The sequence below is a fragment of the Ambystoma mexicanum genome, chromosome 6p, assembly GCF_040938575.1.
Source record: "Ambystoma mexicanum isolate Mex_15411 chromosome 6p, UKY_AmexF1_1, whole genome shotgun sequence".
NCBI classification, from domain to species: Eukaryota; Metazoa; Chordata; class Amphibia; order Caudata; family Ambystomatidae; genus Ambystoma; species Ambystoma mexicanum.
In genome coordinates, this window is record NC_090935.1 from 1,534,235,973 (window position 1) to 1,534,253,011 (window position 17,039).

The 17,039-nt window shown below is 44.6% G+C and overlaps 1 protein-coding gene across 2 annotated transcripts in view; it reads right to left on the bottom strand.

The window, feature by feature from the left end:
* RNF170 (ring finger protein 170) overlaps nt 1–17,039 on the bottom strand; it is an 878,020-nt gene that overhangs the window by 79,976 nt on the left and 781,005 nt on the right. For both annotated transcript variants that reach the window (XM_069626407.1, XM_069626408.1), the window contains exon 6: nt 9,986–10,096. In XM_069626407.1, coding sequence (XP_069482508.1) covers nt 9,986–10,096 — 111 coding nt within the window. The remainder of the gene's footprint in view (nt 1–9,985; nt 10,097–17,039) is intronic.

Here is a 17,039-nt window from a genome sequence, read left to right on the forward strand (position 1 = left end):
TTGGACTAACAATATGTTGAGTTTTCACTCAAGTTATTGTAAAAGAGAGTGTCTTCCAGAAACCTCTTTTGAAGAGGTTAGAACAGTGGCTATTACAGAAGGAAGTGCTATCCATTGCATTCCAGGTTGTTATTCTGAATTTACTGAGGTTTTCCAGGAACAGGTTCCTCATCAGCTTCCCCCGCATAGACCAGAAGACTGTGCCATAGACCTAGTTCCCCAAGCTTTGGTTCCTTTTGGGAGAATGTTTCCTTTGTCTGTTTCCGAAAAGGCTGTTCTACGAAAATATCTGGACGACAACTTGACCAACGGTCTTATACGTCCGTCTAAGTCACCAGCCGGAGCCTCCCTGTTTTTCATTCCCAAAAGAGAGACGAAAGAGCTAAGGCCTTGCATCGACTACAGGGGTCTAAACAGAGTTACCATAAAGGACCGGTACCCAATGCCTATCATTACCGAGATTCTGGAAGCGGTACAGGGCTCGGTAGTCTTCACAAAATTGGACCTACGAAATGCTTACCACCTGCTTCGCATAAGAGCTGGGGATGAGTAGAAGACCGCTTTCCGCACACCTTTTGGCCTTTTCGAGTACCAGGTCATGCCATTTGGCCTGGTAAATGCTCCCTCAATTTTCCAACGGTTTATGGACAGGCTATTTTCTGATTTGTTGGGCCAAACGGATTAGGTCTATCTAGACGACATTTTGGTTTTTTTCACGCCGCCAGGAGGAACACCAATACCATGTAAAGGAAGTCTTATGCCGTTTACAACAGAACCATCTGTTGATCAAGCCCGAAAAATGCGCTTTATCCCAATATTCTCTGTCCTAACTGGGATTCATTCTGTCCAAGGAGGGTGTCATTATGGACCCAAAGAAGGTAGATGCCATTGTCTCTTGGCCGGCCGCCACTTCTGTGAAGGACATCCAGCGTTTTTTGGGGTTAGCAAATTTTTATCGAAGGTTCATCCCGGAATTTTCCAAACTCGTACTTCCTATAACCACACTTCTAAAGAAGTCTTCAGGACCTTTTGTTTGGTCCAAAGAAGCCAATGACAGTTTCCTCGATTTAAAGCATAGATTTTGCTCAGCCCCGATCTTACGTCAACCCGATCAATTGCAGCCTTTCATTGTGGAGACGGACGCCTCGTCAGCTGCAGTGGGTGCTGTTCTCCTCCAAGGCAACCCAGACCAGGAGTATCCGATTGCCTACTTTTCAAAGACATTGAGTCCCAGCCAACGAAACTACTCGGTCATAGAGAAAGAGCTCCTTGCGATGAAGTTAGCCTGCTTAGAGTGGAGGCATTTACTGCAAGGAAGCACTCATCCTTTTCTAATACGGACCGATCATAAGAATCTGCAAATTCTCAAGCAGCAGGAATGCTATAATACTCGGCAGGCTAGATGGGCCAATTTTTTTGCCCAGTTTGATTTTTCTATCACGTTTATTCCCGGTTCACAAAACCAGATCGCAGATGCTCTATCTCGTCGAGATGAGGTTGACACCTCCTTCAAGAGGGAGCTTATGTTCCCACAAACTCGGATCCTAGCGATGACGACGTCCTTCCTGCAAGAGGTTCGTGAAGCCACCACGACTTTACATATTCAAGATTTAAAAGACCAGCCCTTTGAGGAAAAGGATGGGTTGTATTTTATAGACGGAAGACTTTTCATCCCCACTAAACCACTTAGGGAGCGGGTCTTTCAGTGGTGTCATGATTCCAAGATTGCAGGCCATCGAGGGGTTCGGGGAACTCTCGAATTGCTACGGAGATCATTTACGTGGCCCACTATGAGAGCTGATACTCAGATGTATGTACAGTCCTGTATAAAGTGTCTCCAGAGTAAATGTCCTACTCAAAGACCTCTGGGGTTGTTGCAGCAAGATCAAGCCCCTTCTGGTCCTTGGAAACATATATCTACAGACTTTATTGTAGATCTGCCAGTCTCTCGGGGTTGTACCTGCATAATGGTCACTGTAGATTCTTTCTCGAAACTTGCTCACTTTTCCCCTTTAGTAAAGCTACCTTCCGCTTCAGAGATGGCCAAAATTTTTCTTAGGGAAATCTTTAGGTTACACGGCCTCCCGCAGAAGATTGTGTCGGATCGAGGGAGTCAATACACTTCAAAATTTTGGGCTGCGATGTGTAGCTTGCTGGGTATTGAGAGAGCACTGTCCTCTGGTTTCCATCCCCAATCCAATGGTCAAACCGAAAGATTAAATGGGACATTGGAACAGTACCTAAGTTGTTTCATCAACCGGCAACAGGACAATTGGATAGACTTACTCCCGACTGCCGAGTTTGCCTATAATAATTCTGTTCATATGGCTTTAGGTATCAGTCCTTTTTTTGCACCTATGGGTACCATCCACAAGCCTTTGTACCTACCTGCTGGAATGACACCAAGATCCCAGCCCTCAAATCCACGCTGGAGCAGCTCCAAGAGGCTCAAAGATCCGCTAGAAACAGCCTCCTCGAAGCTAGTCGACACTATAAAAAGCAAACTGATAAACATCGAAGGCCAGCCCCAGAGTGGGTGTAAAGGTTCTAAAGTCATGTTATCCACCAGGTTTTTGCCCCGCTGGGTACGTCCTTCTAAACTCTCCCCTCGATTCATAGGCCCCTTTGAGATACAGTCTAGGATAAACCCCGTGGCATACAGGCTCAAGCTCCCTAAGGCACTGGGTAGGATCCACCCAGTATTTCATTCTTCTCTGCTTCGCCCTTATTTCCCTGACGCCAGGAAACAGGAACATCCAAGTCTATGGACCTTACCTGACCCAGCCTCGGATGAGTAAGAGGTCTCCCAGATTCGCGACTCTCGGCTTTATAGGGGTCGTCTTGAATATCTGGTCCATTGGAAGGGATACCCTTCATCTGAGGATACCTGGGAACCCTCTTCTCATGTTCACGCTCCCCGCCTACTGCGTAGGTTTCATCGATTGCATCCAGGCAAACCCGGGGGACATGCCTATCGGAGGGGGCATACTGTCACGGGCGTAGGCCGTTGGCGGTTGTGGAAGGGATGGAGGTCGGGCTGCCATTAGACCGCTCCACCACGTTTTCTCTACGTGCGATTAGCGGTCTAGTGTTTCTTCAAGATGGCCGCCCGCCGCTTCCTATTTACTTCTAGCGGCGGTGCGGTTCGGCGCGTTGCAACATTAGTATTTTCTCTGTTGCGCTGCGCTCGTATACTTCCCTGTTTTTCTCCTCCATTCATCGCTTGGTATTCTCCATTGTATTTTCCCTACTGGTCTCCCCCCCCTGCTTTCTCTTTCTTCTTTTGCCTCTTTTTTATGTTTTTCTTTAGCTACAATTAAATACTTACAGGGGGCTTACTTCGCCCTTCCATTATCCTCCCCTCCAGAGCTCCCCTTTGGTATTTATATATATTTTTTCCTCCGTAAATATTTTTCTTCCTGGTATCCTCCGCACTTGAGCCGTTTTTGGAACCCTTCAGTGCCTTTCATCAGGACCTTCGTGCCAGTCTCATCACCTCCTTGGACACTTCTGGGGCAGCTCTTCAGCAACATCCAGCATACCTGCCAGGGGTTTTTTCTGCTACGGCTTTTTCCCCTGTTGGCTGTCACGGAGAGGGGTCACGGTGAGCCCCAGTTTCGGGGTCACGGTGGCTTCTTTCCGGGGCAGACCATATCTGCACGAGAAGAAAAAGCCTACTTCCCAAAGGCCCCAGAGAAGGAAGTTGGAGCTACCCACGTCACCAGGTGAGGAGGTGGAGGAGGAGGTAGGGTTGGGGGAACTATTCTATTCCAACCTTGAAGACAGTAGTACCGCAAGCCAACCATCCACCATTGACAACAATTGGGAGAAATTATGTATGTTTATTTTCCATACAACCGCTGTTCTATAAAATGACAATTAACTGGTATAATGCTTATATGATAGGGGACATGGGCTGTAACGTGTCTTCCTTCCTTCGCCTCTCCAACTGCTCTCTTCCCGGGTTCCACCTTCGAATCTCTCCTCCGTCACCTCGCTCTTACTCTCGTGCAGTCTTCACGTGCTCAGCAATGTAAATGAGGACACTTCACTGGGTTGCATGTTTTCTCCGCCATTAGCGTTAGTCACCTCACTAACTGTTAGAAAATAATTGCCAGAAAGGGTTGCAAGATATATTTCTCTCCCATTCATGAGTTTCTTAACACTGAAATTGTCTAAGCCTTATGCTCTGCTGGAACACTTTGTACTTGTTCAAGTTGGGAAGAAGGTATTATTGTAGAGAACATTAGAAGTAGTAGATCTTTTTAACAAAACATCAACACCAGGTACTATTTAAAGTGTCAAGTATGTTAAGATAATGTTTTCATAAGGAATTCCTAATGCCATTGGGGCAATTATGTTGCTATATATTTTTAACAGTTGGATCGTGTCTATTTTATATACATTGTTAAAATAAATGGTTGTGTTTTCTTTTAACATCAATAAAATGCTTGTTGTTGTATGCTTTTATGGCTCTATGCTGGAATAAAGGTAATTCGTATCTTATCCTCAATTACAGATCGAGATATGGATTCGATGTTACTAGGAGGTGCACATAACTGATCACAGACGGACATCACAAGATGACTGTGGCTTTTTAGAAATACTGCCATAATTAAGAAAATAAGCCAATTACTTTGTGATTGAAATATACTAATGGTCATCATGATTATAAATGAAGGAACACTACAGCCATTTCAGCAATTAGTGAGGATTTTTCTAAAAACGTAAATGGCAACTAAATCACTTTTAGGAGCCGAAAGTTAAGAAATATTTAGGAGCCGGTTTTTCCTTTATATGTAGTAGAGCACAGAGATTACATGTTTTGCCATTCATAACATACTTTAGTTAAGTGTGAATCTTGGATTTGAAATTCGGTACGTAACCACAATGTTTCTTGTTATACAACAAGGAACAATTGTTTGTGAATGTTTAACTTTCATTAATTAAACATAATACCTTGGTTTGTACTCAGATCAGATGATAATCCAACATGCAATATTTTTTAAATAAAATCTACATTGAAACATTGCAAGTGCTACAGGCATGTACGATTCTCCTTAATTATAATGTAAGAGAAAAATGTTAAGCCTCTTAGGCCAGGTTTAACGCTTTTCTTTTACACTACGATTCAGGAATGATGAACTTTGCTCAGAGGGAACATGTTTACACTAAGTCAAATGTAAGAGCCCCCACCACATAATTTAACACTTTATTGAAAATGACCCTATACTGATGTGATAAGACCTGAGGTGGCGGGCCCACCCTGTAGAGCGATGGTCCCTTAATAAGGGCGGCAGGCCATTACCTACAGGGTGGGCCCACCACCGATATTGCTAATATCGCCATTAGCACCAATGTAGTTGTCTACACAGGTGTTAATGGTCTATATTTAAAATAAAAAAATAACGACATCAATATTGAAAACGGGCTTCCTGTCAAACAGGGTTGCATGGCGTCGGCCACGCTTCTAAAGGAAGTTTTTTTTAAATTTAAACAACAACAAAAAACACTCTTAAGGTGTGCTAGAAGATTAAGTGGGAGGGCAGCGGGGAAGGGAAGGGGGCCCCAGCTGCCCAATCAGCCCAGAACACAGGCTTGTACCATACAATACAGCCTGCCTTCTGAGCCTCCTGATTGTCTGGCTTTTCCATGCATGGTGCTAATGAAAGATGTAACACAAGAAAATCCCAAAGGGGAAAAAAAGGAGTTCACATGGAAGAGTACTATATTAGTTTGAGTACTCAGTTATGGAGAATAGAGGCGAAAAAGAGAAGGAAGCCCAGTCATAAATATTCACATTTTCAATAGAAATTTATTGCCATTATAAAATTGCATAATAAACAAACATCAAAACCACGATAAAATAGATGAATTAAATTTTAGTATAATCTACTTATCAAATCTAATATTTTAAACCATTCAATCGCAATTTAATTGCCACAATTCATAACCTCGTATAACTCGAGGTAAAATATCACTATCTCATTTTAGAATTTCATTCAAATAGTGGAAATGCTGTAGAAAAAGCGAATAGTTAACAATTGGATAAGGTACTAAATACAACCAAGTGCTAAGTGCCAAGTTGTTAACAAAGGAATAAGGTACTGGAAGCAAAAAAGTGCTAGGTGCCTAGCACAGGGATCACAGTCTTGGCCCCACGTCCTCTGGCCATTCTCAATCCCTAAAAGAAGTTATCCATTCTGCAGCCAGGCTGGTTGCCTGAACCAGTACGTTTGAGCTTGAGGTCAGAAGTTCAGTTTAAACTGGCGTATCTAAACCATAAAACTATTTCCAGGCAGACTCCTAGATACTTGGCTGATAAACTGGTCGTTCTGGGCGAGAGCTCTCTGGGTTTCAACGGTCCTGCTTGCTGAATGCTCCTTTTTCAGGAGTGGTTGTTTCATGTTGGAATGCTCTCCCTGTGGCTCTTTATCAGCATAGGGAGTCAATGAGCATTCAGTGATCTGTTAGGACCAGGTAGCGGACTACGGATGCTTATATTGTCATAACATAGATGTGTCCATTCAGTGTTGTATGTGTTGTGTTTTATGATTAGGCATTTTATCTACAAAATTGAATATGTCATTTTAACTGCATTTTACACAATGTAAATCCTATGTTGGCATATGCAATCATTTAAAGTCGTGCCAATTTTATGTGGATTATGTCCATTACTGTGCTGCGCTCGGACAGAGTTGGGTGCTTTGTCTCAGATTCATAAAAATAAATATAATGAACACCTAAGAAATTGCTGGAGCCTTGCCTGGACCTATATGTAGGAAGACCCAGGTCAGTGCTGGATTACATTGGTCATCTGCAAGGACACCAGTCCTGCCTGCCGAGCATTCGGATGTCCCAGAGCTCTGCAGTTGATGGGCCTGCCTTCTGGGGATCCTCCACAATCAGCAGCAGGGCACTGCTCTTCACTCACTACAAGCCACCACACAACAAACTTTAAGAGCAACATACGCGCAGCCCTCTGCTTGTGAGGCGCTTAATGTATAGTTCACTATACTTTGTTGAGCATGTTTGGGGATTTGGCCACTGTTCTACTCTTGGACCCTCTCAGAGTGTTCCATTGATTTTAGATACTGGAAACAATCTAATCTTCATTGTTTGGCTTTTTAAGCACCCACCCACCCTCTGAGGTTTAAGCACCTAAGGAGTATTCTTGTTACTGAGGATGCAGTTATGTGTTGTGTTGTCCTATGAGCTCCAGGTGGATACACTGATGTGGGTGATCACGAAGGATGAGTGGCACAGCAGGTAAGGTATACAGACTCACACTTATTAAGTAGCAGGCAACAACATTCCAGAAATCACATAAGTATTGGTGTAGGAGTAAGATTTAGGACAAATATGATACTGTGGTAATGTTCAGAGAGTAGCTTGCAGAAGTAGTTCAAAAAAGAAAACTCTCTGCACCAGCCGTTAGCCGCATGAAACTGTGTTGAGATGCCTGAGGAAAATGGAACCTCTTGGTATTAGGTAACCCACCTTTTGGTATAGGCATGTACTGCACAAGTTGGTATGTGACTGAGCAGCAAGGCTTATGTCAAGAGGGGTAAATGTAAGCTGTAGGGCTGTAGCAATGAAAACCACCAATACAAGTAGCCAAGTAACACTTCCACTCAAGTTTATTTTGTTATAAATAATTATTTAGTTAGCAGTAGTTTTTAAATAAGCATTCTTTAAAAAGAGCAATACGTGTAACAATCATATGTACTTTAAAGTACCTTTCCAGAATCAACTCAAAGCTAGTAGATACTCTTTAGAGATGGTTCTTAAACACCCTGAGGGGACTTCACTAACTAGGACACTAATGGCATTTATAGATCACTAGTAAACTTTGTACATTCTAAGGTTGGTAGAAAGGAAAGGTAAAGGGAAGGAAATAGGTTAAACAGGTTCTCAGAGCATGTGAGCACTTAAATCTTCCAATGAAGTCTAGATAAAACCTTCCCAGCAATAATAGTTAAAAAACAAATTACCACCTCTGAGGGACAGTAAATATCAAAGTCAAATAGACTAGAAGAGTCTGCAGGGAGCCAGGACAGCCAAAGCCAATTGGAGACCAGTCTATGGAGCTGAGGTACTTCTTAGATAACAAAGTCTTGCACAAAGTTAGAGAGTTTGTTGGAGAAAAATCACCGTAGGGTCACAAGCTGTTACACTTCTAGAGGGTAGAGCTGAAATCAACTCTAGCAACCTAGTTACTGCAAGTCTCAACTGAGAAGAGCAAAGTTAAAGACACTGTATGTACCCCACGTCAGAACAGTACCTTTGGTTAGAAGAAGAGTGGTCCAGCTGGCTTCTGTCTGGTTGCAGTGATGCAGATCCTGGGTTCCTGGGCCTCAGTCGTGGGGACAAGAGATCGGCTGCAGCTACGGGCTCTTTTCAGATCAGCTGCACTTTGTGGTTTCAGCGCTCGGTAAAGAGCACCACCGTGGATTTTGGACACCGGTTGGGCTTCCTTTACTCCTTGAGTCCTGCACTCTGGTGAGGGGACTCGAGCTCTGGTCATCCTGCTTCTGGAGGATCCTGGGGAGGCTCCTGGAGCTTCTGGCCGGCTGGCAGACGTTGCACTCGGCTACGGATTTCTCGACCCCTGGCACTCGGTTCCTGCAGCAGCAGAGAAGCACAGTAAGTCTGGGAAGACGGTCCAGTGGAGTTTGTTTCGAGGTTAGTTGGTCCCAGTAACCCAAGGGAAGAAGTTGTCCCTTCCGGAGATTCTCTTCTTGATTAGAAAAAGGAGTTTCAGCACAGCAGCAGGGCTTCACGGGCAGTTCAAAGGTTCAGGAGGATGCAGCAAGCTTTGTTCATGGTTTCTTTGTCAGGTTTTTATTCCCTGTGGTGGACTCTGTCTTCAGTCCCAAAACCCTTGCCTTTTAAGCAGGTTTCTCCCATTCTTGCACATCCTAGGCTTTCAATCGCACAGCAGGGTGGCTTGTCCTGTAAGGACAGCGAGCCAGCCAATCAGGACTCGGTGTATTCAGGTATTCCTAATGACAAAGGACAGGGAAGTTTCGAGAACCTCGCTCACTTCCTGCCCTTCCAAATACACAGGAGTCAGAGGCGAGTTTCATTACTGAAGACCGCCAAAGGCAAAATGAACAAAGGGCTCAAACCTGGCTTGGCGAGCAGAGTAAAACCCAAGAAAGACCCCACAAACAGAAAATAGCGAAAAAAAAAGACCAGGGCCATTTTGATAAAACGGTCACCCATGGGTGCTATACTGCAGCTGAGGATTCAGCCTGAGGTAGAAAAGCACAATGGTAGGAACATTAAACCACTGCCACCAGCCACTTAAAGTAGTGAGAGTAACAAACAATGTAACATGAGTAGGTAGGAAAAGGGGCTACTAAGTAACCTCCCAGCACTCCACATAAAATGGTGTGTGCAGGACCTACAAAGAGAAAAAGTAAGTAAGGTCAATTTCACTTTACGATTCTTGGGAACAGTAGTTCACACAAGAAAAGTTATTTAAACCTTATGAGCAATCTAAAGGATTTCTCTGTGACACTGCACTGAAGGTGCCGTGTCACCATTCAAAATGTAGATGCCTATGGAGTTTGTCATACTCCAAAAACAAAAGGACACACATAATCCAAATAAGGTCAAAACACATGAGAGAGTGAGAAAAAGGGCTCACTCAGCTTAGGGTTAAAACTTAAAAGTTCTAAAGTCCAGCAAAAGAGCTGGGGGTCTCTAAGGTTGAAGGTAATTAGCACAGAAATGAGAATTCTCCCTAACAATGTCATCACTCGAGACTCTTTTGAACCGACGTATGGATTGGAAGGCCATCTTTGCGATACATTTCTCTTTTCTTGCACCTCCAAACATTTCCAAAAACTCTCACTAAGGTTGTGTTAGTGAACATTTTTTTTCTTTTTTTCTGTAAAAGTCCTTTTTCAAGCAATAAAGTAAGCAATACACAAACGTGTGTATTTAAAAATATACTGTTTGAAAAGTTTCTACTTACAGATCTAGGCTGCCCAGAGAATCTGCGATTGTATTCATTGGTGTCCCGAAGAACCTGCATCGCATCTGGCTCTTCATTTTCAGCACCAAATAGCGGAAACAGCAATGTTACCTATTAACAGCAATATATGACATTCTCATTGATTGTTTTAGAGAGCAAGATAATATGCAAACGAAAATATAGAGAAAAGTACAGATGTTCAATGCCATTACTTGTTAGACTGGTGAATGTTACAAAACATCACCTATATTATCAGAAACATGCCAGTTTAGTGTGTGGAAGCCCACCACATGCCCACCTAGACTCTCACCCAAAGCTGGCCTTTTAGAAGCAGAATATTTGACTTAAATCCTTAGATATCATTCATCAGAAAAAGACCTTCATAAAAAAAAGCAGTTTAAGTGACCAAGAAACATACCTGGTGGTGCACATACTGCACACCAAGAAAGGCACTGGAGGAAGATCAGCGATGAAGCCAAGGTAGGGACAGAGAGCACCAGCACACTGGAGCAAATCAACGGGTGAAAAGGCCCATAACTAACAAGAGTGACCACACATTATAGGGTTCCTGAGAACTAGGAGCAGTGAAGGCACAGAAACTAAAAGCATATGTGACAGGGATTATTTCACGCATTGCAATGTGCAAGTTGCTAGTTACACCTCAAGCCAGTGTGAGTGAAAGCAACGCAAGTGGCCACGCAGTGAAGGGAGCCTTAACAATAGCTTGCAACAAAGAAGAGCAAAGGTAAAGTGATCCTATATAATGCCCTTCTGCCAATAAAGTTGGCCTTGCTGTGCCTGGCTCTGTAAGAGGGGTTTGTCGATTAGAGGGATAAGCAGATGCAGAGGAACATGTGGTTTTGACGACTGCATGTCAGAAGTGCCCATTATCTATTTGCAGATGCAGAGATTGTATTTCTGGAAGTGGAGTATATACCAAGGCACGTTTGCCATAGGGACAGCCCCTTGGTTTGCGAAACAGTGATTGTTTGGGTTGATGATAGAAAAAAGAATAGGGTAGGTGTATGTTTAGTAATCTAGACCTGATGGGTGATCCGATGGGGAGTGAGTGAGGTGTAGGGTTGCAGGATTTTAGTGGTGAGAGGTGTGTTGGGGTGAGAGGGATTGGAGAACAGGGTGCGTTGGGGTCTAGTCTCTTCCTGGGTCTTGGTTGTACAGTCATAACTTTGTCTGGAAATTGAGGTCTGCTCCAGAATCATGTGGTGAGGAAATCACGCCTAGTGGGTGTCTTATAAGTTCAATCTATAGCAGTTTGTGTGGTTTGAATACAAATAAATATCCAAGTAGGATTTTGATTAAGGGGTTACCAAAGGCTATCTATACTGTGAAATTAATTTGTGAGTAAGAGACAACCATATACTTTTTAAGGTGAGAGACGATTGTGAGCATTGTTTGCAAGGTGGAGAGGTCTATTAGGTTGGTCTGAGAGAGTTGAGGGCTTTCTAGAAGATTTATACGCCTTGGACATTTATTATTATATTAATATCGCTTGGTTCATAGCGTTTCGGTTCTGTTAGTGGAAGAGCCACATTTTATTTGCTTTCTGAACGTACGGTGGTTCTCTTCAATACAGAAGCGTTAAGTAGGGTATTTGAGAGTTATTCTAATTGTTATTTTAGAACACGCTTAATACTAACAAGTGGTTTCTAAGTCCGGGATCAGAATTCGAACCTGTGTTGCGTTGCCCCGAGGTTTGCAAGTGTCCAAGAGAGAGGGGTGGCTCACAGTATCAAAGACAAAAGAAAGATTCAGAAGGAAAATGATAGAGAGTGTGGGGGTTGAGCAGTTGTCAGAAAATTGGAGACATGATGAGGGCTGTTTCCGTAGAGTAGTGTGTCTGCTGTGGAATCCTCACTAGAGAGTTTCACAAAGGTCATTGTTATCTAGGTAAGAGGACTACTTGTTGAAAACAAGCATTTCCAGCATTTCTGAATAATAAGGGAGAAGAGATACAAGTAGATGGCAGGAATTTTGGGGGCATGCCGAAGGCCTCTTGAGGATCGGGAGTACAGTAGAAAGCTTGAAGTGGTCAAGAAAGACCCTAAGAGAAAGAGAGTGAAGAAATAGGGAGGGGGTGGGAGCAGGTAAGGAGTACCTACTCTTTGAAACTCTTCTGGGAGAAAAAGAATCAGTCAACAGAGGTGAAGGAAGGGAAGGATGTCCTAAGGATGGGAGCTCCTTCAGTGTGAAAACTTAGGGCTAAAGAGCATATATAGGAAGAGTTGGGGATAGTGTACAGAGAAACAGGAGGAGGGAGGGTTTGTTGAGAGTGACCCAGATTTTAATGATCTTGGACAAGAAGTAACAGGCAAAGTCATTAGCAGAGAGTGCAAAGAAGATAGCTCAAAGATGTGTTGACCAGCAAGTCAAGAAGAGTTTCCTGGGAAGGTACAAAAAAGTAAGGATGAAATTAAATATATAGGATGATTTAGCAGAGTCCAATAATGCAGTAAAGGTGAGGAGAGCTTTCTTATGAGAGCTTAGACACTGGTTTAAGTCAGCAAAGGCTTATTCATTAGAGGTGGCTTGGGGTGGTGCAAGAGATATGGGGAGGAACTCACTTCGGGAAAGAAGGGGACAAGGGAGCCAGGTTTAAATTAGGACTTGGAGATTGGAGGAAGAGGGGAGTAGGATAGGAATAGTCATTCTGAAGGGAACGAGGCAGGGGCAAATTGTGAAATAAGATGCTGTAAGTAAGGAGGAGGAAAAGACGAGGTCAAGAGAGATGCCTTGGGAAACAGTGGGTAGGTTGAGGAGGAAGAATAGGGAGTGGTCCGTGAGGTCAACGTCAATTTCCATTTGGAGAGTAGATGAAACACTGGGAAGTTTGAAGTCACTCAGGAGTAGTACAGGGGCTTCTGTGGCAATGAAGTCGAGAACTAGCTGAAGATTAGAGAAGGAGGTGAGATGATCCAGGGACCTATAGATCAAGAAAATAGTGAGGGGGTAGCTGAACAAGTTGGGTGATAGTGAACTCAAAAGAGCGAGGTAGACCCTCAAATGGTAGATGGGGGCAGAAGCATTCACCTTGCTAGACTTACCCCACCGTCTCTTTTGGATGTGTGGGAAGTGTGCACAAAGATACTAGAGTTGGTTTGAAGGGCTGCAGAAACAACAGTGTTGTGAGGGGGATCCAGATTTCAATTATAACCATGAGTGATGGGGCAGAGAAGAGATTCTTTGCATGCTATCACGCCAACTGCTTTGTGGTGGTCGTTATGGCAACGCAGGTAGCGCTCCACCAAAGGGACGCTACATTCCTTGTGAACATTTGTCGAGCATTCTAGTCTTCTCCTGTTACAGCGCCCGGCACTTCCGGAAAAAGCTGCTTCATAACAGCGTGCTTCATTTCACTCAGTGTGTCGCAAACCCTCCATAGAGGTAAGACGATACGCTGCTGTTCCTCCCATTGATTCTTGTTCCCTTGCCTTGCTGTTCCACTCCCTGCCCGTTCCTTACTTGCATTTGTCTCTTGTTCTCTCGCCTCCTTATTTCTGCTCTCACCTCCCTGATAATTCTGTTTCCTTCTGCCCTTGTCCTGCAACATTCTGCTACTACCTGCTCCACAGATCCCTGAGGGTTTTTGTGCCATCGGCTTTTCCTCCTGATTTGGAACGTTGCCCTTTGGAGCCCTGGTGCCTTCCCGGTTAATTCAGGGTAGGCCAGGTTGCAGCGGGAAGGGATTGCCCTTACCTATTCTCACTTCACCTGCACAATCGGATCAAGGAATAAGGTTACACCATTAAGAAGACACCAGAACCCGATCTTGAACCCTCTACATGTGAGAGATTGTGACGCCAACAACACAACCCTATGATGGCGCAGATGCAAAACTGAATACAGCGGTCCAGGTATTCACAGCGGAGGTTCGGACCTTAAAGACAGAACCAGACGCTTCACCAAATGTTCACCGCTATGAAACCATCACCTTCAGACCCTCCTTTGGGTGGATTTACCAGTGGAAAATATGATGGTGCTCCAAGAGGTTACGAGAATTCCTGGAAGCAAGCCTGGTCCAGTTCACCTTCAAGCTGAATGCTTTCTATACGCAAACAAGCACTTGTGGGGTTCATGATTTTCAACTTAGTGGATAATTGGATAATGCATTATCATGGGCTCCATTTGTTACCACCAACAGTCCCCTGTTAGACGGATTGTCAAGGGTTTACTGATGCTATGAAATAAATGTCCGATAGACCCGAGTTGGCCTTTTCCACCCACAAATCCTTGCTAGAGATACAAGAATGATGGGTGTGCTAACATTCCTTACCCATTTCAAAAGAATCGCAGCCGAGACTGGATGGCCAGAGACAGTCCAGTTCACCTTGTTTATATGTGCTCTTCATGAAGACATTAAAGAAGAGCTGGCCCGTGGACAAAAGCTGAATTCTTTATAAGACTTGTTTGCTACAGCCCTCTAGAATTAAATCCTGGATGTCTTCACTTCTCACCTAGGTTGACCCCCTTTCCATAAAACCAGGGAGGTGAGGCCATTACCCGATAGCCCCCACAGTGGGGTTGGCACTCCGCAGTGGATCTCATGGTGAGGGAATCCCCCTCTGGGATTAGTGACCCCCAAAGCCCATCTAACCCTAACCAGCCTGCCTCTTTAACCCCCTAAAACACTATCCCTAGTGTTCCTATCTTTTCCTTAAAACCAATAAGGTAGGGAATACTTGGATGAGGAAGAATCCAACTGACCCATTAGGAGTCCTCAAGATCAGTACTAAGACGAGGAAGAGTACAATTGACTCACTAGGAATCCTCAAGATCAGTACTGAGACCAGGAGGAGGTGCAGCTCTGTGAGTCAAACTGAGCAGTCCAGTCTTTGTGGATTCACTTTTGGTCAAGACAACAGTGAAATAGAAAAAGGAAATTAAAACTCTGTGGGCGATCCTCCCTTGAGGAACCAGGAGCTGCGTAGCCAGAGGACAAGGGCAGAGCGAAGCAATCACAGACGGTTAGCTTACGTGGCAGCAGTGATGCTCTGGAGAGCTTCACTGTGGTCGGACCATGTCTGGAAGCAGGAAATCAAAGCTCCAGCTGATTGAGCGAGCTGGAGAGTGTGGTCCGCCTGGAACACGACGTGACACCGGAAAGCAAAAAGCTGATGCAAAGCTGTTGCAGTACTCGAACACAGGAGAAGGTCTCTGAACGTGGGCAAGAGACCCAGAAGCAGCCACCAGAGATAGGTGAGCAGCCAGGGAAGGGTTGGTAAACCAGGAGCCTCATGAACCCTGAGAGACTATACTGCAGTGGGACATGGGTCGGGGACCCGCATCCATTAAAGAGTGTCCTCCAGAGCCATCTTCTTTGTGGCAGTCCCTGGGAGCGTGGAAGACCAGGGCCACCCATAGCAAGATAACAAGAAGCGATAGGGGTCTGGAAGCCAAAAGCAAGATGCCAAAGGGGTCTGGGACCCAAGGGCAAGAAGCCAAAGGGGTCTGGGACCCAAGGGCAAGAAGCCAAAGGTGTCTAGGACCCACGGGCAAGAAACCAAAGGGGTCTGGGACCCAAACAAGAGACAAACCAATACTACAGGGGTCTGGGACCCGACAACAACAATGCCCGGCAGGATAGTGAACCAGGTACAAAGCCAAAGGGGTCTGGGACCGAAAAAGAGAGAGAAATTCAATACTACAGGGATCTGGGACCCGACAACAAGAATACCTGGCAGGATAGAGAACTAGGTACAAAGCCAAAGAGGTCTGGGACCCAAAAGCTAAAACCCCCAGGGGTCTGAAACCCGACAAAAATAATACCTGGAAGGATAGTGAACCGGGTACAAACTGTTAAGAATCAGGAAAAGATATGGGGAAGGCAGATATACCCCCTGGTGTTTATGGACATCACAAAAAGGAACAGGGGGAGGGGTCCTTCTCTTGACACAGTGAAGACACAATACTTTTTTGTTCCATCAGCATCATTGGGAGCATTGTGGAAAAGACCCAGGGAAGGCAGCTATACCCCCTGGTCCATCTCTGGACATTGTGATAATAGGATTTTGCCTTATTGAACCTTCAATCCAAGGAACCCCCTTTGAGACCATTGATGTGCAGCCCTTAAAAATAACATTTCATTTTGAATCACCCAGTAGCGAACCTTCGGCTATCATCGGAAAGGAAGAAACCATTCTTCTGAATCAAGAAGAACTACCCTTTTCTTTAGTTGTATGTATACTATAAGGGTAGGAAATAGGTTTTGGATACAGGATGGTGGACTCTTTGCTTTAGACTGACATCCTGAAACACTCTATAGTATTTGAGGTAGGTAAACCCCTCTTACAACTAGGGTCAGACAGGGTTTTCTCTTTTGTTTTAATTCCAATAAAAGCCTGTAGCCAGTAACATAACTCCTGTGTGCTGATCTCATCCCTCCACACCCTTACACCTCAATTTCGAACATTGTATGCAAGAAAGAAAGGACGAAAGGAAGAGAAGTCGCCTTTTTTCTGCTCTACTAATGCAGCCAGTCCAGAAACAGAGCCTGAACCCATGTAAGCTGGATCCGCTCGTGGTCCGCCTAAAGATGAAGAAAGGCATAAAAGAAAACAACATTGTGGGTATTTTGACGTATTTAAGGATATTGTCCCTTCTCCCATAGGGGGAGACCTTTCCCATGGGGACAAGGCGATGCATCCACAGTACAATAGTCCCCATGGGGATGGTACACCAAGAGAGGATCACATGGGGGAGGAAGACCCTTGGGGTATTGGGGACGATCATACCCAGAGAACGCGGTACTCCCCCACGTCAATACACCTACACCATTCACCAATGCTAAATCCTCCTTCCCCTCCTTTTTGATAGGGCCAATATGTGCTATTGTCAATTTAGCCAACCTAATATACCTGACCAGAGTAAAACCTCAGGGAATACCAAGTATGCTGCATATGGCTCTATTTGGAGTAGCGAGAAGAAGATGATGGCCAAGAGACAAGGATCACTCTCGAGCCGTCGAGTGAATTGCTCTAGCTTCCCACAGTATGTGCTTGGCACAGAGCAATTCCATCAATCAGTGCAGGAGTTTAAA